The sequence below is a fragment of the Mesoplodon mirus genome (assembly GCF_964341445.2).
Source record: "Mesoplodon mirus genome assembly, chromosome: 3".
NCBI classification, from domain to species: Eukaryota; Metazoa; Chordata; class Mammalia; order Artiodactyla; family Ziphiidae; genus Mesoplodon; species Mesoplodon mirus.
Genome location: NC_138978.1, coordinates 119,637,378 through 119,657,893, shown reverse-complemented (window position 1 = coordinate 119,657,893; position 20,516 = coordinate 119,637,378). Strand labels below are relative to the sequence as shown.

General features: G+C 40.6%; 1 protein-coding gene across 4 annotated transcripts in view; it reads left to right on the top strand.

Annotated features, from left to right (window-relative positions):
* The window catches only part of ASH1L (ASH1 like histone lysine methyltransferase), a 217,893-nt gene extending 198,241 nt beyond the window's left edge, over nucleotides 1–19,652 (top strand). For all 4 annotated transcript variants that reach the window (XM_082612810.1, XM_082612811.1, XM_082612809.1 and 1 more), the window contains 13 exons: nucleotides 1,614–1,771; nucleotides 5,497–5,649; nucleotides 7,605–7,659; nucleotides 7,742–7,874; nucleotides 8,917–9,165; nucleotides 10,141–10,227; nucleotides 11,835–11,925; nucleotides 12,406–12,544; nucleotides 12,664–12,836; nucleotides 13,883–14,049; nucleotides 15,267–15,307; nucleotides 16,284–16,585; nucleotides 17,223–19,652. In XM_082612810.1, the coding sequence (XP_082468936.1) occupies nucleotides 1,614–1,771; nucleotides 5,497–5,649; nucleotides 7,605–7,659; nucleotides 7,742–7,874; nucleotides 8,917–9,165; nucleotides 10,141–10,227; nucleotides 11,835–11,925; nucleotides 12,406–12,544; nucleotides 12,664–12,836; nucleotides 13,883–14,049; nucleotides 15,267–15,307; nucleotides 16,284–16,585; nucleotides 17,223–17,314 (1,840 nt within the window). In that variant the 3' untranslated portion in view covers nucleotides 17,315–19,652. The remainder of the gene's footprint in view (nucleotides 1–1,613; nucleotides 1,772–5,496; nucleotides 5,650–7,604; nucleotides 7,660–7,741; nucleotides 7,875–8,916; nucleotides 9,166–10,140; nucleotides 10,228–11,834; nucleotides 11,926–12,405; nucleotides 12,545–12,663; nucleotides 12,837–13,882; nucleotides 14,050–15,266; nucleotides 15,308–16,283; nucleotides 16,586–17,222) is intronic.
* The last annotated feature ends 864 nt before the right edge of the window (nucleotides 19,653–20,516 follow it).

The window sequence follows — 20,516 nt, the reverse complement described above, 5'->3', positions numbered from 1 at the left end:
TCTTTGTTGCAGTGCATGGGCTCTAGGCGCACGGGCTTCAGTAGTTGTGGCACACAGGCTCAGTAGTTGTGGCTCCCAGGCTCTAGAGCACAGGCTCAGTAGTTGTGGCACACAGGCTTAGTTGCTCCACAGCATGTGGGATCTTCCCAGACCAGGGCTCAAACCCGTGTCCCCTGCATTGGCAGGCGGATTCTTAACCACTTCACCACCAGGGAAGTCCCTAAAGTTACTTAAAATTTTAAACACTTTTAATTAACATTGTTCAGGGGAGGGTTACGTGGGCTTCACCAAACTGTCAAAGGAATGAATGCCACAGAAAAGGTTAAGAATCCCTGTTTTGTTGATAAATTAACAGAGCAATAAAAAAAAGGATCTTTAATGGTCATCTTTGCTTTTCCCTATATTGAGATAATATTTGTCCGTGTCAGAAGAGAAGTAAATATGTATGTCCTATTTTTCAAATTGTCTTGGGACATTTCCTACATCCTCCCTAACTACACACTCCAATATCTTAGAAAATTCATCCTTATTTATAACTTTCCTAAATTTTAGCCCCTTTCATTCTGTTTCACTTTGAATCATAGAAATTTTAAACTTCAGTAAAACAGAGAAGTCCAGTGGTTCTCTAGTTCGGCTCCATAGTGGCTTAGGGAGCTTTTTAAAACTCCTGATGGGGCTTCCCTGGTGGCGCAGTGGATGAGAGCCTGCCTGCCGATGCAGGGGACACGGGTTTGTGCCCCGGTCTGGGAAGATCCCACATGCCGTGGAGCGGCTGGGCCCGTGAGCCATGGCCACTGAGCCTGTGCGTCTGGAGCCTTGCTCCACAACGGGAGAGGCCACAACAGTGAGAGGCCCGTGTACCGCCAAAAAAAAAAAAAAAAAAAAAAAAAAAAAACCTCCTGATACCCAGGCCCCACTCCAAAACACTCACATCAGAATTTTCAGAGGTGGAACCCAGGTATCAGTAGTTTATAAAGCTCCCCAAGTGATCTCAATGTGCAGCCAAAGTCAGGAACTATAAAATTAGTCTAATCTCCATTTACTGAGGCACATAGTTTGAGACTTATTCAAGGTCACATCTGTTTATATGTGCGCTAGAGTGAAAATCAAATTATGGAATCATCAAAATTATGTAGGGTTAATCAAGTTACATATAACTCATTTAACTTTAGAGATCCATGTGGTGGCACTGTACCTAACATGGTTTGCCCAGTGCATATCCATCTTAAATATCTATGCCTTTATCTGCCACTCCAGTTCTCCTGGTTATAGCTGATCCTAAGCCTATACTTCATCTTGGCAACTTTCTTTAGAATTTGTAAAAATCTTCCATAAAGCTCTGCCTTCAAGTCAGCCCGCTTCAGTTGCCAAAATTGTTGCAGCTTTTAGGTGGTATTTGTCAGATATTTGTAAATATTACAGAGAAATGTTTTGTGTTATGTGAAATAAATCAAGATTCAAAACTGAATAATGTTTCTCCATATGTAATTCTCTTTATAATAGCTGATTTCACTGATAAGTATTCATTTATGTCATCATAACAGTGGCTTACATAAAGTAGACATTAATAAATGCTTATTGAATTAATAAATAAAGGAGCTCCTTCCTTACAGAAACTTCGTATTAAAGCATCATGTGTTCTTGGTCCGAAACTGGGAGAAGATTCGGCAGAAACAGGAGGAAGTAAAGCACACCAGTGATAATATTCATTCAGCATCATTATATACCCGTTGGAATGGCATCTGCCGAGATGACGGGAACATTAAGTCTGGTAAGGACTGAGAAACATTCTTGTTAATTCCATAAGGTTGCCTCAAAAGTGATTATCTTTCTTATTTTCAAACGGTCTATTCAAAGATTCTGTTTAGTCTGGACCAAAAAAGTTAAGATCCAAACATACAAGGATCAGTCAGCAATAACCTATCCATCCCAGCTCTTCAACTTCCTTGTCTCTACTCTAAGGAACAGGAAGAAACCCCCTCCCACCAGCCTCCCAAACATCACCTACACCCTGAAAGTTACTAGACATGAGATAGGTAGTGGGTCCTCTGTGTTCCACCAGGGAATTCCCTGCTTCTACTTTTTGAGGGAAAGAAGGAAAGGATAAAAGAAGAACATGAGGGGAATTCCCTGGTGGTCCAGTGGTTAGGACTCGGCACTTTCACTGCCGGGGCCCCGGTTCAATCCCTGGTTGGGGAACTAAGATCCTGCAAGCCGAGAGGTGCGGCAAAAAAAAAGTAGAAGCAGTCTGCATGGCGTATGAGGCAACATGCTGAGTAAGAACTAGATCCATTTAGAAATTTGCCCAGAATCTTATATCTTCTCAGTGATTTGATTGGCATAAATTCTCTGATCTTATATTCCAATTAGTTCAAATCTTCTGATAATAGCAGTAATTATTTCCTGAGTAATTTTTATAGGTCAGGCACTGAGCTAAAACACATTAAAGCATTATTGCATTTGATCTACACAGATTACCTCTTGAGGGAAGTACAGGCATACCTCATTTTATTGCGCTCACTTTATTGCACTTTGCAGATACTGTGTTTTCTACAAATAGAAAGTTTTGTGGCATCCCTGCTAGGAGCAATCTGCTGTGCCATTTTTCCAAGGGCATTCTCTCACTTCTTGTCTCTGTGTCACATTTTGGTAATTCTGACAATATTTCAAACTTTTTCATTATTATATTTGTTATGGTGATCTGTGATCAGTGATCACTGATGTTACTCTTGTAATTGTTTTGGGGAGCCTCAAACCATGTCCATATAAGACGGTAAACTTAATAAATGCTGTATGTGCTCTGACTGCTCTACCAGCCAGCCATTCCCTGCCCCCCCGTCTCCCACCCCCCACCCAACGCCCCGTCTCTCTCCCTTTCCTCAGGCCTCCCTATCCCCTGAGACACAGCAATATTGAAATTAGGCCAACTAATAACCCTACAGTGGCCTCTAAGAGTTCAAGTGAAAGGAAGAGTCGCACGTCTCTCACTTTAAATCAAAAGCTAGAAATGATTAAGCTTAGTGAGGAAGGCAATGCCTTAAGCCGAGACAGGCTGAAAGCTAGACCTCTTGCGCCAAACAGTTAGCCAAGCTGTGAATGAAAAGGAAAAGTTCTTGAAGGAAATTAAAAGTGCTACTCCAGTGAACACACAAGTGATAAGAAAGTAGAACAGCCCTATTGCTGACATGGAGAAAGCTTGAGTGGTCTGGATAGAAGGTCAAACCAGCCACAACATTCCCATAAGCCAAAGTCTAATCCAGAGCAAGGCCCTAACTCTCTTCAGTTCTGTGAAGGCTGAGAGATGTGAAGAAGTTGCAGAAAAAAAACTTAAAGCTAGCAGAGGTTGGTTCATGAGGTTTAACATCGAGGTACAAGGGGAAGCAGCGAGTGCTGATGTACAAGCTACAGCAAGTTATCCAGAAGACCTAGCTAAGATCATTAATGAAGGTGGCTACACGAAACAACAGATTTTCAGTGTAGATGAAACAGCCTTATACTGGAGGAAGATGCCATCTAGGACTTCATAGCTAGAGAGAAGTCAGTGCCTGGCTCAAAGGTTCAAAGGACAGGCTGACTCTCTCTTGTTAGAGGCTAATGCAGCCGGTGACTTTAAGTTGAAGCCAGTGCTCATTTACCATTCCAAAAATCCTAGGGTCCTTTCGAATTATGCTAAATCTACTCTGCCTCTGCTCTTTCCAATGGAACAACAAAGCCTGGACGACAGCACATCTGTTGACAAAGCCCACTGTTGAGACCTACTGCTCAGGAAAAAAGGTTCCTTTCAAAACATTACTGCTCATTGACAATGCACCTGGTCACCCAAGAGCTCTGATGGAGATGTACAACGAGATTAATGTTGTTTTCATGCTGGCTAGCACAGCATCCACTCTGCAGCCCATGGATCAAGGAGTAATTTCCACATTCAAGTCTTATTATTTAAGAAATACATTTCATAAGGCTACAGCTGCCACAGATAATGATTCCTCTGATGGATCTGGGCAAAGGAAATTGAAAACCTTCTGGAAAAGATTCTAGATGCCATTAAGAACATTTGTGGTTCACAGGAGGAGGTCAAAATATCAACATTAACAGGAGTTTGGAAGTCGTTCCCAACCCTCATGGGTGACTTTGAGGGGTTCAAGACTTCAGTGTAGGAAGTAACTGCAGATGTGTTGGAAATAGCAAGAGAACTAGAAATAGAAGGGGAGCCTGAAGGTGAGACTGAACTGCCGCACTCTCGTGGTAAAATTTTCACGGATGAGGAGCTGCTTCGTATGGATGAGCAAAGAAAGTGGCTTCTTGAGATGGAATCTACTCCTGGTGAAGACGCTGTGAAGATTTTGTTGAAATGGCAACAAAAGATTTAGAATATTACATAAACTTAGTTGCTAAGGCAGTGACAGGGTTTGAGAGGATTGACTCCAATTTTGAAAGAAGTTCTCTGGGTAAAATGCTATCAAAGAGCATTGCATGGGGCTTCCCTGGTGGCACAGTGGTTAAGAGTCCGCCTGCCGATGCAGGGGACATGGGTTTGTGCCCCGGTCCGGGAAGATCCCACATGCCGCCGAGTGGCTGGGCCCATGAGCCATGGCCGCTGAGCCTGCGCGTCCAGAGCCTGTGCTCCACAACAGTTGAGGCCACGATAGTGAGAGGCCCGCGTACTGAAAAGAAAAAAAAAAAAAAAAAAGAGCATTGCATGAGAGAAAAAAAAAAAGAGTACTGCATGCTGCAGAGAAATCATTCATGAAAGGAAGAGTCAAAGATGCAGCAAACTGCACTGCTGCCTTGTCTTTAGAAACTGCCTCAGCCACCCCAGCCTTCAGCAACCACCACCCTGATCAGTCAGCAGCCATCAGCATCGAGGCGAGGCCCTCTATCAGCAAAAAGATTACAACTCGCTGAAGACTCAGATGACGGTTAGCACTTTTTGGCAATAAAGTATTTTTTAATTAAGGTATGTACATTGTTTTTTTAGACATAATGCTGTTGCACACTTAATAGACTACAGTATAGCATAAATATATCTTTCACATGTGCTGGGAAACCAAGACCTCCGTGTGACTCCCTTTCTTGCAATATTCCCATTATTGCAGTGTTCTGGAACCAAACCTGCAATATCTCCGAGCTATGCCTGTACTACCACTCTTCCCATTTTACCGTTGAGAAGCTGAGACACAAAATTTAAGTAACTTTCCCAAAATCAGACAGCTAGTAAGCAGTGAGACCAGAATTCAAAAGCAGACGGACTCATTTTGAAACCCAGACTTGCAACTACTCTATAGCATTTGGCCATTAGTAAGTCCCTTTAAATTGCAGGATTTGTCTCTCTGGTAAACTCCAGTGTTTTCTGATTTTTCTTTAAGGAGGAGAGAAACAACTCCATAACCACTAATCTATTTAGTCACTTCAGGGAAAATAGCGAAAATCGCAGGAATCCATCACAGAAGAGAAAGAGCTCCTGTTTTCCTGAAACTAATTTTCACTTTATCCTTCCAGACGTCTTCATGACCCAGTTCTCCGCCCTGCAGACTGCTCGATCTGTTCGAACAAGACGGTTGGCAGCAGCAGAGGAAAACATTGAAGTAGCTCGGGCAGCCCGCCTAGCCCAGATCTTCAAAGAGATCTGTGATGGCATAATCTCTTATAAAGGTGACCATATTTACCCCAAATTCCTTCTCCTTAGCTTTGTAAAAAATTATATCACTTACCTCACCTGAGATATCCAAGACCAAGAACACATGACAGTTTAGGGCTAGGAATTTAGGTGGTTTACTTAGTTCTTCCTTTGTCAGAGTATAGAATTATAGGACTGATTATTGTCTTCAGGGATTGTTGTCTCTAAATCCCTGGATCTTTAGGTTAATTTTCTGTATTTATTGGAATTTTATCATAGTTAAGTACTATATTTAGACATCACATTTTTTAGCTGTATGGAAAGAAGTAGGTCTTTGTCTTGGATATAATTTTCCTGAATGAGGCAATGAATTAGCAATTTAAGAAAAAAGTATTATGAATGTATGACATCAGTGGTTCTTAACCTTTTTTGATTGACAGATATCTTTGAGAATAAAGTTGTAGACTCTTACCCCAGAAAAATATTATGTACATAATTCTGCATATATTTTGGAAGGTTCACAGGCCCTAACTTCTACATTAAGGAAAAGGATATAAATTTGCAAAAAAATTACTTTCAAAGCATTTTCATGCAAACATATTTACCCCACTCCTTTCCTCTCCTAAGACACACCTCTTGGATTTGTATTGGGGGTGAGGGTGGAGAAAGAGAGAATTTTTAATTTTAGGTAGGTAGTTTGGTAATGTATGTGAGTTTTTCTGACCAGGAAATTTATAGATATTTAAAATGAGAGATTTTAACAAAGAATTGCAGCTTTTGCCATCAGCTTTTTTGTCTATTTTATTTTTTTATAATTGAGGTATAGTTAATTTACAATATTATATGTTACAGGTGTACAGTATAGTGATTCACAATTTTTAAGTTATAAATTTTTGTTATCACAATTTTTATAGTTATTACAGAATATTGTCTGCATCCTTGTGTTGTACAGTAATATATCCTTGTTGCTTATTTTATACATAATAGTTTGTACCTCTTAATCTGCCACCCCTATCTTGCCCCTCCTCAGTTCCCTCTCCCTACTGGTAACCACTAATTTGTTCTCCATATCTGTGAGTCTTTTTTGTTGTTGTTATAATCAGCCATCAACTTTTGCTTCCTTCCTTTCCCTAAATTCTGAGGAATTTGGTTTTCTTCCTCTACTATTTATCATCATGTTTTAGTGGTTTTTTGCCATTTTGTTAACCTAAGGGTGGAAAGAACAAAGGGGAGACCAGCCTGTCCTAATATGTAAAGTTTTGTGACACCTACTCCCTTTACATTCCCTAAAGATCACACTCTGTATTCTCAACCAGCCCCATCTGATCTAGTGTGAAACTGCAGTAGATGTATCTATATGTCACTGCATTCCGGGCATGAAACAATAGGCTTTTTCTCTGTGTGTAGTGAGTTGTTAGAAAGTAAGATAGCAAATGAGAAGCAGCCCCACACCATGAATTCTATTTCATAATACAGAGCAACTGTTGTAAGAAGATGGATTCCAGAAAATATTTAGAGTACTGAATTATTTGTTATCTTGAACTTAATTGAATCCAAACCAACAGAGTAATATTAACTATGGGCAATTAATGAGAACTAGAAAACATTTTTTGGATGAGGTGATCTTTGATGTAATAAATTTTGTTGAGTAGGAATTTGCCCTAAGCACCCTAGCTACTTCAGTAAGTTCCCATCTCTCACTCTTCTTAGAAAGTTTTCATTACCCAACTAACACTGTTTTATATTTCAAGTATATACACTGTATCTTTCATATTCCAGGTAATCCTGAAAGCATCTTCTGATCTCTGCCTTTGACTGCCCACATTTCTGAAAAGTCCTTGCATTTTTCACTGGCCTCAAAAAAAAAACTGAGATTTTTTTTTTCCTAACTTTAAATTTTAGGGATTCTACTTTTTCAGTTAGGAGTTAATACTTGCCTCCCTTGTTTCTTACAGTCAGACCTTCTACTAAACCTTGCATTCTCTTGCAGATTCTTCCCGACAGTCACTGGCAGCACCACTTTTGAACCTACCCCCAAAGAAAAAGTAAGTTTACATATGTGGGAATCATTTGAGTTTTAGAAAAGTCCTAAGTGTACCAGATTGACACCCTGGCTTTATGTTCCAGGAATGCTGATTATTATGAGAAGATCTCTGATCCCCTAGATCTTTCCACCATAGAGAAGCAGATTCTCATTGGCTATTATAAGACAGTGGAGGCTTTTGATGCTGACATGCTCAAGGTGTTTCGGAATGCTGAGGTATTTTTCACTGACTTCAAACACAGATTAAGAAGTTTGTTCTGAAGAGATCTATTCTAGAAGTTTAAGATTTTTACACTCTTCTAGCAACCTTCATATTTCTGCTTAAGAAAGACAACAATTTTTATCAAGTACCCTTAGGATAAGGGTTATAGTTTACTAAATATTGGAAATATAAGAAATGAAGGCAGTGATATGACAAGAATGGAAGGTTAAATCATACTCCCAAAACAATTTCTGTAAAAACCTAATTTAGTGCTGAAACTTTATGTAATACAGACATTTTACTACATTTAAGTCATATCTGTATTCTCTTTACTAGAGACAATAAGTATATGTGAAATACACAGAAATATGGATAGGCAAATAAATATATCTTAAGGATGGAATTGAGGGGTATTACACTAATAGGTTGCAGAATAGGTGAAGCTCATAGGAGAGAAGGTGGTCTTGAACTGATTTAAAGGAGAGCATGGGTATGATGTGTAGAAGAGAGGATATCATTCAGTGATTTTGAAATACCTTGGAGAGGTGTTTGAAGGACAAAAGAGACTACTAGATGAAGGAGGAATTGAGACTGAAGACAAGAAATGAGAGAAAAACAGACAAGTGCGAGAAAAATTATAGCAATTTTGAATTTTAACATGCTTTCTCCTGAAACCCAGCTTTCAAATATAAACTTGTAGCTTTATCCCTAGTATCTATAAGACAAAGGTAAATGGAGAGATTCTCCACGTTATGCTTGCAGTACTTAACCGTGTTCCATGGCCACTGTGTTTTTTGATCCTAATGGATAATAAGGTCTATGATAGGAGTCGAATAACAGAGCAACAGAGCAAATGGAAAAACTACCATGCAGATTCTAATTTTAATTCATTTTAGTTCAGTTTAAGTAGTTTTCAACTGTCTGGCACCTATATTTGTTGGTATTAAAAATATGTTAACCAAATGGGAGGGTAAAGAAAATCCTGCTACCTCTTCAGGTATATTTTTAAGCCATATTGAGAAGACAAACATGATTTCTTTAATCTACTTTCTTCAGAAGTATTATGGACGTAAATCGCCGGTTGGAAGAGATGTTTGCCGCCTACGAAAGGCCTATTACAATGCCCGGCACGAGGCATCAGCCCAGATTGATGAGATTGTGGGAGAGACAGCAAGTGAGGCAGACAGCAGTGAGACCTCAGTCTCTGAGAAGGAGAACGGTCATGAGAAGGACGATGATGTTATCCGCTGTATCTGTGGCCTCTACAAGGACGAAGGCCTCATGATCCAGTGTGACAAGTGCATGGTGAGGGTCAGGAGGTGAAGCAGAAGCCTAGTCCTGATGAGCATGGTGACTATATTCAAAGCAGCAGCCCCTGCCTCTTTTGGCGTGGCTTGATGGGCTTTTTATAAACTTTAACTTTGCCTTGGTTTCTGTTATCCCTTACTGTTCACCATATTGTCCTTCTCCTTTTTGATATCTCCCCCTTTCATTTTATCCTTCTCTTCTTTTTTCTACCTCCCGTTCTTTTTGCCCACTTTCCACTGCACACTTCTAATGTAATCTGGATCAAGAAGAATGATAATATTTAGGATAGTGCTTTACCTGAAAAACATTAGAGGTACTACACTCTATATAGCATTAATACAGATGGAATGCAATATATGGAGCTCCTGATGAAGGGGTCAAGGCCTGGATTCGAGCCCTAGTATCCCCATTTGATTCATCTGCACTCATTACCTTATGGAAAGTGGAGTTATGAGTAACACATAGGATTGTTGGGAGGATATAATTAGATAAGGATAAGTCAAAACATAACAACTATAAAGCCTTTCACAGTGTCCATATTGTTGGTATATATTACTTTGTAAGTAATAGCTTGGTACTGTATTCATTCATCCTCCTGTTCTCTATCCATCTCCTTATTTTGTTTGCCCAGATCTATGTATTATGAACCAATCTGTATACTTATGTTCAGATTAGTCCTCATTCTTTTTTCCCCCTACTTTACTATTATCTCTAATTTTTCACTTACCTCCTTAACATCCTTAGTTCCTATTTTACTTTACCCTGTCCTACCGCTTTTTTTTTTTTTTTGCCACAGCTTGCGGGATCTTAGTTCCCTGACCGGGGATTGAACCCAGGCCCTGGCAGTGAAAGTGCCGAGTCCTAACCACTGATCCGCCAGGGAACTCCCGCACATTTTTTTATTCTTAGCCCCCAGGACTTCTCTCAGTAAGTCTGACCCCCTACATACACACACACTTTTTTTTTCTACAGGTGTGGCAGCACTGTGACTGCATGGGAGTGAACTCAGATGTGGAGCACTACCTTTGTGAGCAGTGTGACCCGAGGCCCGTGGACAGAGTAAGTTGCCCTCTGATAACACTCTAATCTAAAAGTAGGAGATGTGGCACATGGTATTTTATCTGCCCTTCTCCTAATGCACTGAATTTCCTTTGATAAGTTGTTCAACCTCTCTAGGCCTCAGTTTCTTACACTTTACATTGAGGGTAATAATTCTGCCCTTCCCTTTCCCTTTTTATTGAGACCAAAGGGAGAATACTTAGAAATCTACAGAAGGAATGGTACTATATAAAACCATGGTTTTTATAAACACTACTATCCATGACAGAAGTAACTTATAAAGTTTAGAACTTGTGTACTCTAAATATCACCTATGTTAAGCAGTGTTTAAGTGACAAGAGCACTGGACTCGGAGTCAACAAAGGTTAGTCTTAGGCCCATGTTTTAGGAGAGCTGGTAGGTCGGGTATCTTGCTCAAGTTATTAAATGGGTTTTTGTCTTGGCTCTGCCATATTTATATGTGTGATCTTCTATAAAAGGAGGTATTTAGGCAGTATTTCTTTTTTTTTTTAATTTACTTATTTTATTTATTTATTTTTGGCTGCGTTGGGTCTTCGTTGCTGCGCGCGGGCTTTCTCTAGTTGCGGCGAGCAGGGGCTTCTATTCCTTGCGTTGCACGGGCTTCTTATTGCAGTGGCTTCTCTTGTTGCGGAGCACGGGCTCTAGGCGCACGGGCTTCAATAGTTGGGCTTACAGGCTCTACAGCGCAGGCTCAGTAGTTGTGGCGCACAGGCTTAGTTGCTCCATGGCATGTGGGATCTTCCCAAACCAGGGCTCGAACCCGTGTCCCCTGCATTGGCAAGCGGATTCTTTTTTTTTTTTTGAGAAGATGTTGGGGGTAGGAGTTTATTAACTTATTTATTTATTTTTTGCTGTGTTGGGTCTTCGTTTCTGTGCGAGGGCTTTCTCTAGTTGTGGCAAGCGGGGGCCACTCTTCATCGCGGTGCGTGGGCCTCTCACTATCGCGGCCTCTCTTGTTGCGGAGCACAGGCTCCAGACGTGCAGGCTCAGTAGTTGTGGCTCACGGGCCTAATTGCTCCGCAATATCCTCCCAGACCAGGGTGGATCCTCCCAGATCCTCCGTGAGATCCTCCCAGACCAGGGCTCGAACCCGTGTCCCCTGCATTAGCAGGCAGATTCTCAACCACTGCGCCACCAGGGAAGCCCAAGCAGTATTTCTTAACAATGGTGCTGTTGTCAATTTGAGTGGACAGTTCTTCAGTGTTGTGAGGGATACATTGCAGAATTGTTTGCTTTCTTAGCCCTTGGGCACTAAATGCTAGTAGCCTCCTCCAGTCATTGTGACTAAGTCCCCCTTCACACATTTTCAGATGCCCTTTAGGTGGCACAAAGCAACCACACAATTAGTGCTTCATAGAGTACAGTTTGGGATACTTAGCCTGTCAGGTTTGTCCTCTACGTTCACTTTTTCAAGTTTAACAACTCTAGTTGCTGTCATCTTTTTTTAATATCTGTGCTGTATTGAAACAACTAAACAGTAAGTCTTAATTGGTTGGGAATTCTCGGTTTTAGTTCTTTTTCTATTGAATAGAGAGGCTGGATACAATAGTCCCAGCCCTTATCCATCGGCTTTCTGCTCTTACCAGGAGGTACCCATGATCCCTCGGCCCCACTATGCCCAACCTGGCTGTGTCTACTTCATCTGTTTGCTCCGAGATGACTTGCTGCTTCGCCAAGGTATGTACACACAAGCTGACTCTACTTGCCAAAGCTGACCATTCTGAACAGTAGGGGGTATCTGCTGTCTGCATAATAGTGATTGTCACCATATGACCTTTAGCAGCAATAGAATATACCTTTTTTATATCCTCAAGTCCTTAGGCTTACATACATTTACCTCCACCAAATAAAACTAAATTAGAGAGACCAGGGTGTTATAAAGCTAATTTTAATACTGGGAAAGACATATAGGATTCCAAGAGGTGGAGGACTTCCCTCATGTCATTCTCATAGTCTAGAATTGATTGTCATCACCATTAGACTGCTGGTGTAGTTATGTATTTATCGTTTCAGATTTTATTGTTTTAGATTTTAAGTTCTTTCTATGTAGACCTTGGTCAGACTAAGGGATACCTAACAGAATTTATGCAGGAATCATTTTAACCTTCTCCTCTGTTCTGTGCCTCTGTGTCTTAACCTTCTCCTGTGCCTTCCTAGGTGACTGTGTATATCTGATGAGGGATAGTCGGCGCACCCCTGATGGCCACCCAGTCCGTCAGTCCTATCGACTATTGTCTCACATTAACCGAGATAAACTTGACATATTCCGCATTGAGAAGCTTTGGAAGAATGAAAAGTATGTGTTGAGGTCCTATCTCTATTCTTTCAGCTGTACCCTACCAGCACAGAGCTGAATATTCACTAGCATCATGCTACTTAACTAAACCTCTCCCTTTTCTTTTTTTCTTTTTTTAGAGAGGAACGGTTTGCCTTTGGTCACCATTATTTTCGTCCCCATGAAACCCACCACTCTCCATCCCGTCGGTTCTATCACAATGAACTATTTCGGGTGCCACTTTATGAGATCATTCCCTTGGAGGCTGTAGTGGGGACCTGCTGTGTATTGGATCTGTATACATATTGTAAAGGTAAGTGATGTGGACTACTTAAAAAATGACCTCCTGTCTGCTATTCATTGATCTACAGCTGCCCACTCTGTTCATGTAGTCTCTCTCTGATAAAAGGTTATCCAAGGTTAGCTATGAAGCTTCAGAGAGCTATGTAATATTCTTTCTTTTACCTAGTGCTTGTTACTTAATAAATGTTAATTCTCTTTTTGTTAATTTTTTTTTTCATAGTATGTAATTAGCACTCTATTAGTACTTGTGGGAAGATAAGTTACTTCACCCCCCATTCCAAAATCCTTACGGCCATCATCAACTCTACATTAAACAAACAAACAAAAAAACCCCACAATAGTTTCATAAGGTTTGTGGTTAACAGTGGAATCAGACAATCTAATTTCAAATTCCAGCTCTACCACTTTTTACCCATGTGCCCTTGGGAAAGTTACTCAGCCTACTGAAAATAGGGATTAGTATCTATTTTAGAGAGTTTTGTAAGGATTAAATGAAATAATCTACAAAAGCACTAAGCGCAGTTTATGGCTCACAGTAAAACTCAGTATATGTTAGATATCATCATAAGTAAGTTCAGTTGCCTAGCTCTTTCTCTTAGTATCGCAGCAAAATAGTCCAGGAGAATATATGTTCCATGCAAAAACTAACTGCTTGAAGCCCCATGATGACTCCTCAGTCCCGCACTTTATAAAGTGTTCATTACCAAATGTGCTTCCCTCATTTATACAGTTATTCTTTTCTGATAACTTCCCCAAAATGTGCTGTTTTTCCTTCGAAATGTTCTCTCAAAAATTCCTGCAGCACTCAGTCTACATTTCTAGTTTCTTTCCATCCTATAGAATGCCCTTCAACTCTTAGATTCCCTTTCCCCTTTCTTTGACACTAATGTCTCCTTTCTTCTGAAGTCACCAAATGCTTAGTTGCTCCCCCTCTCAAAACAGCTACCATGTTTCCCTCTTAGGGGTCTCACTGCTCTCCCAGTGGTATGTGAGGGGCAGCTCAGGGTGAGGGAAGGGGAAGTAGGGAGGGTTCTTTAACAGTGTTTGGACTCATAGGGAGACCCAAAGGAGTGAAGGAGCAAGATGTGTACATCTGTGATTATCGGCTTGACAAGTCAGCACACCTGTTTTACAAGATCCACCGGAACCGCTATCCCGTCTGCACCAAACCCTATGCCTTTGATCACTTCCCCAAGAAGCTCACTCCTAAAAGAGATTTTTCAGTAAGTCCCCTTCCTCTCTTCACTGTACGTCTCAGGACAATCTAGTTCATGCATGGAATTCACAGAGTGAGAATTTTCAAGTGGCTTTCTGCTTCTTCATCCTGTTGCCATCCCAAACTGGAAAACTCCCTCTCTATTTGGTATGTTTGAGCAGCAAAAATGCATTTATTCTGCATTTCCTGGCATGGGCTGTGCCTCAGGGAATTGTTGTTATACTTCAGTTAGGTTTTCCTCTTTTTTCTCTCTCACCTCTTTACAGTCTTTGCCCTTGAGCCCCATAGCATAGTTTTTTGTTATGTTTTTCACACCCATAATATTGAGAAACAAAAAGAATATCAGTAACATTGAGAAACCTTTGGTGAAAATAATTCAGTACTTTTTCTTTTTTATATCTGGATTTAAAATATAAGACATTATCATTATATAAAATTTGAAAAGTACAGAAGCATTAAGAAGAAAAAATTGTTTATTATCTACTACACAGAAAATAACCACTGTTAACATTTTCATTTTCAGCCCTTTTCCTATGTGTTATTTTTTCTTTCAAGTTGTGAACATATTCCTTCAGTTATATTGTGCCATTTGTCATCATTTCATAAAGGTTTTGGTTATCCGTGTATTTGCTATAATGAAACCCTGGACTAAATTCCTCACCCATGAGTCTTTTTTTCAGTGGGCCTGTCGGAATTCAGAGCTGTCATCCTGGAATGCTTAGAAATAGTCTAACCAGAAAGCAAACCTTTATGTTCCTATTTTTCCTAGTATTATTTTTGGATTTCTCTAAATCATATTTATTTTATATTCCTTCTGCCCACCAACAAGCCCTGCCTCTCATCTAGAATTCTTTGATCTTGCTTACTCAGTCAGCAGCTCACTGATCAGCTTTGAAACCCCAACCTTAACTTCTTAAAAGCTGGGATGGGACAAAAAGAATTTTGAGCCTATCCCTTCTACTATCATTCTAGGCTTACAAAATGCTAAAAATCACTGTGGCCTACAGATTATTAGGACTAAACTTCTGACCTTAACACAGTCACCCAACTTAATAAAGGTTTTAGCCCAATAGCCCAGGTATTTTCTTTCTTTATCTCCTTACCTTCCCACCTCCCCACCTCCCCACCTCCCAACCTCCCTTATCCTGAGTTTGCCCCAGATCATCTGTATCAGCTTTGCCAGCTTCTGCAGTACACTTAACCACTTCCATTTCTTCTCTGCAGCCTCATTATGTCCCAGACAACTACAAGAGGAACGGAGGGCGGTGAGTCCCATGGGGGATGTAAGGAGCCTAAGGGATTAACCAATAACTTGAATGGAGCAAGAGAACGACCACCTACCCACTCAGCCCCACACCTAGGATTGGGGAGTCTCTGACAAAGTAGCCCAATACAGTGCCAACAGTAATATAGAAGAACTAGACTTCAGTAGGTGTGGTCTCGTTATGGAGCCTTAGTTGGGGCAGGGAGGGAGATTTGTAAGATTAGAGATAGAGAAGGGGAAGGATTTGGAACAGAACTCCAGACAGATTTGGAAAAGTCCTTTTTAGGTTTCTGCAAGCTTTCCCTGTTACCCCAAGGTGTATCAGCTCTTAGGACTTCTGTCAAGGAACAGAAGTAGCTAGAAGTGCACGGTTTTAACTGAGCAGTTTGGGCTCATAGTTTTTATGTGTACTATTTTGTACACAAGAGGTGTATTCTTAGAGAAAGCACCGAAGGCTTTTCTTCAGTTTCCTTTTCTGTTGAATGGTAGCGTAACAATCACTTTACCTACATCAATAGCTTACCATAAGGAAATCAACTATATTTCAATATTAGAAAAAGAAAATACCAGACAATAGATGTGAGAAGAAATTTAGGAGAAGTAAAAACTCTATTTAAATGCTCATTTTAGTTGGACTATTGGTATCACAAGGTTGTGCCATACTTCTGTGTACTCATGAAGCAATCAGAACTAGCTATGCATTTTACCAGCTCTGGTCTATTTTGTGGATTCCTGAAGGAAAGAAGAAAAATTGAATTTTGTAAACAGAAATTAAATTTCAGAGAAAGGTAGTGGTTTTTTTTTTCAAAAAATAATAAAGTGAAGACCATAGCCAAGTTTCTTACCTTTTGAGCCAAGGCTCTAACAGCTAGACTGCAGGATCTCAAGCCATCTCGAGATCTTTTCCCTTCATTCCCCTTCCATCCCCAAGTGCACTCCTTAGCCTTCCTCTCTAAATTCACATATCTTTCTGGCAGATCATCCTGGAAGTCTGAGCGCTCAAAGCCACCCCTAAAAGACCTGGGCCAGGAGGATGATGCTCTGCCCTTGATTGAAGAGGTTCTGGCCAGTCAGGAGCAAGCAGCCAATGAGATGCCCAGCCTGGAGGAGCCAGAACGGGAGGGGGCCACTCCTGAAGTCAGTGAGGGTGAAAAAAAAACAGAGGAAAGTAGGCAAGAACCCCAAGCAGCTTGTACCCCTGAAGAACGACGGCATAGTCAACGGGAACGACTCAACCAGATCTTGCTCAATCTCCTTGAAAAAATCCCTGGGAAAAATGGTAAGGAGCAACAGGCTCATCTCTAGGGTTTAAGATAAATGGGAAATCAGCAGAGAGGGAATGAAAAAGAGCAACTTCTAATTACTTGCTTAGAATGGAAAATATTCTTTAAAAATGGTACAGTTCTGGGACTTCCCTGGTGGTCCAGTGGGTAAGCCTCTGTGCTCCCAATACAGGGGGCGTTGGTTCAGTCCCTGGTTGGGGAACTAGATCCCACATGGATGCCGCAACTAAGACCCGGCACAGCCAAAAAAAAAAAAAAAAAAAAAAAAAAAAAAAAACAGTTCTTGGGAATTCCCTGACAGTCCAGTGGTTAGGGCTCAGCGCTTCCACTGCAGGGTGCCTGGGTTCGATCCCTGGTCGGGGAACTAAAATCCCACATGCCGCGCAGCATGGCCAAAAAAATGATACAGTTCTTTCATGGACCTGTGTTTAGTTATATCTTGGGAATGAAACTGGGAGGTGAGAGGATCTCCTCCCTGGAGAACAGCTTATTTCATTTGGGGCTGGAGGAAGGCCTAAATTGCTTATAGGTCAGAAACGGAACCATTGAATTCCTGTGATCTCCTGAGAGCTCAAATCTGGAATAAGGAGTGGGAGGGTAGTATTTGATGAGCCTCCTTGTTTCTGTTTTCAGCCATCGATGTGACCTACTTGCTGGAGGAAGGATCAGGCAGGAAACTTCGAAGGCGTACTTTGTTTATCCCAGAAAACAGCTTTCGGAAGTGAACCTCAAAGAATGAGAACCTCAAGCATCTGGGATCCAGTGGAGCTAACAGTCCTGCCTCCTGTTCTCTGAGTGTAGACAGGGGTGGGAAGGGTCCGTCCAGCAAGGGGAATGGGGCCATGTCATTGACATTAGGTACTTAGTAAACCTTGGAGCTAGTGGAGAGGAAGAGGAAGGGGATCTGTCTAAACAGTTCAGTTTAACTTGTTTTCCTCTCCATTGCTTCACCCTGAGGGTTAATAATGTAGGGTGGAGGGCAGAGCACATTGAGGATGACCAGAATCTTTTGGTACTTTACAGCACTTGCCCCTCCCCACAGCTTGGGTTTTTCTGTGTCATCCTCTGATCCTGCAGGCACTGCTAAGAAGCTGCTTCCTATACCCAGGTATAACTCAAACTCCAAAGGGATAGGGCCAGGATCCCCACCCCTACCCTGTCTGTTCTCTATAGGCTCCAAGAGCTACCCGAGACGTAAAACAGAAACAGTAGCTGGGCCTTGTTCCAAATCCCTGACTAGGGAAAGTTTCTCTCTCCTCTTTTGCCCAACCAGGTCAAAGTAAAATGTGAGTTGACAACTCAAAGGACTTGTAACTGCTGCCCCCTCCCTACCTCTGCTCCCCCAAATGGAATCATGGAATAGGGAAAGCCCCCATGGGGTCAGAAGGGCACAGTACTTATTGTAACTATTTTTGTTTTAACCTTCATAACCTGCCGAACGTAATTCTTTCTAATGAGAAGCCCAGGCCCCCCGCCAGCACACGTGCTGTTTATGCGCTATGGTTCTTGTGTGTCTGCTGTGCTGTGCGAATGGAGATTCATTTCAAAGAAAAATCATTTTAAAACCTACATAAAAATGAACTCTAACCACCCCCCAACAAAAGTCACTACATAAACTGTTGAGCAGTATTCACCTATCAGAGTATTTGTTGTGAGTGTAGATTATCAATTGAAAACACTACTTCTTGTTTTACTTGTACAGTTTTCAATGTCCATCTCTTAAAGAGACAGTGTATTCTCCCCACCCCTAGTTCCATCTTTCCTCCACCTTCCTGATGACTTCATCTTCAGGAGGGATATCCAGGGTGTCACCTTCCTTCCCATTCTCTTGACCAGAAGTTACCAGATAATACTGTCTTTTTAAAAATAAAATTTAAAAAGCTTTGCTTTGTTGTCTTTTCAGACAGACATATGCATATACGTTTTAGGTGTTCTTATAAGAGAAAAGATGGTTTTTAAATGTGCCAAGTTGTGTGTGTATATATATATGTATGTATATATATATATATCTGCTGCGTGATTAGTAAGCAATACAATAGTTAAACATTTTCCCATTACTTTTTTCTAATATTGGACCAATGCTCTCCTAATTGTACATTTCCTCTTATGATGACGACGCTCTGACTTGTTTAGGTAGAAACATTGACCACCTTCCATTCCATTGAATCTTTCTTTTTTCTCCTTTCTGTGTCAATCTTGAGGAAAAAAAAAAAAAAAAAAACAAAAGAGACAGGGGATGCCAAAGATCCCCTTGAGCAGAGAAAAAGCAGAATAAATATTTTATTAAAGAAAAAAGAGAATTAAGAAAATAGTTTGGAGTATTTTCTTACTGTAGAGAAGCACTGTACATTACTAAGAGACCTGGGTATAAGATACTCATGTGTGGAGCTGGGAAAATCGCATGTCCAAGCCCGTTTGAGTGGTTTCTTTTGGTTTTCATTGCAGGGAGCCGGGTGGGAGGGAGGTGGGAATAGGGGCACTTTGGGGGTCTTTTAGTCAAAGCAGGAAAATGACAAGAAAGAGATTAAAATTCAATATTTCCTTTAATAGTGTTAAACACTAAAATTTTAAAAAAGACGAAAAAAGAAAAAAAAACTTTGTAAAATGCGAGAACAGAAGCAAAAGACACTACGCTCTGTCATTTTATCTTTCTTTTGTTGAAAGACTAAAAACTGAAATGTTTTTTAGACAATCAAATGTTAGGTAAGTGCAAAAACTTGTTTTTTCTTACTGGTGTAGAAATTAATGCCTTTTTTTATTTTTCGGTTGTTTTATAATAACGAATAAAAAGAACCCCCTAGCTGCCAGGCGGGTTTTGGTGTTTGAAATGCGGGGCAAAGCACTACATCACTGCAAATAGATACAGAGTTAGTCTGCATGTCTGTAGGCTGTGTGATTGCGGAAAATATAAATGCTGCTAATATATTTCCTTTTTACAAAAGCATATCTAAATAGATGATTGTTTTGATGTTAATCTTTGTAAATTATGTATTACCAATTTTAACATTGGATGTAATTGCATAAAAAGCTTGCATCTCAATCCTTGAAAGTCTAGTATTAAATGGAAAAAACTTTTCCTAACTACAGAGTGATGAGCTTGCTATTTTTTTCCTCTTTCCTATCCTCCAGTTGTCTTTCAGGATCTTCTCCATCGTGTTTCCAAAGAGATCTGTTTAAAACCACATCATCAGCATCCTGGGCCCCACATGGGCACGCTAACTGCTGTCGACTATCGGATAAAGCCATTTCCTCAATATTACAATCTTTTTGGTCTGGGCCCAGCCTAGCCAATCAATATAATAATCTTCTACACCTCTACCCCTTGTAACACATAGACATCATAAGTTTATGCTACATTTTCTAGGCCACTATGTTAGACCGTTTCCACTGTAAGCAATTTACATGTATTCATTTATTTAGTCTTCACAACAGCCTTTTTGGTTGGTACCAAAACCAAATTTTATAGATGAGGAAACTGAAGCAACAGAGAGGTTAAGTAACTCACCCAAGATCTTGTAGCTAGTTAATCCTCATAATAGCTCTCTGTAGTTACTGTACCCATTTTTGTAGAAGCAAAAACTGAAGCTCTGGAAGGTTAAGTATAACTTGCCAGAGATCACCTAGTAACTAGTGTTGGAGCCAGAACTCCAAAATCTTTATGTTCATCTGCAAATAGGAAAGTGTCCGAAATAGCCAAAGCATGATTCTACTAAGGAAGATAAATCCATTCCTGCCAACAACCAAAAGACCTAACAAAATCTTGCCCCAGACAGGAGTCAGACATTTAGGCTTTGAGTCAGCTAGAATATAGTTGCTCGGAAGCATCAAGACAGTTAGTTGACTGCAAGAGCTCAATCTCCACTCCTACAAGAACTTGGGGTTCGTCCCACTATTACACACTAGTCTATTCATGGCTGTAAAAACAAT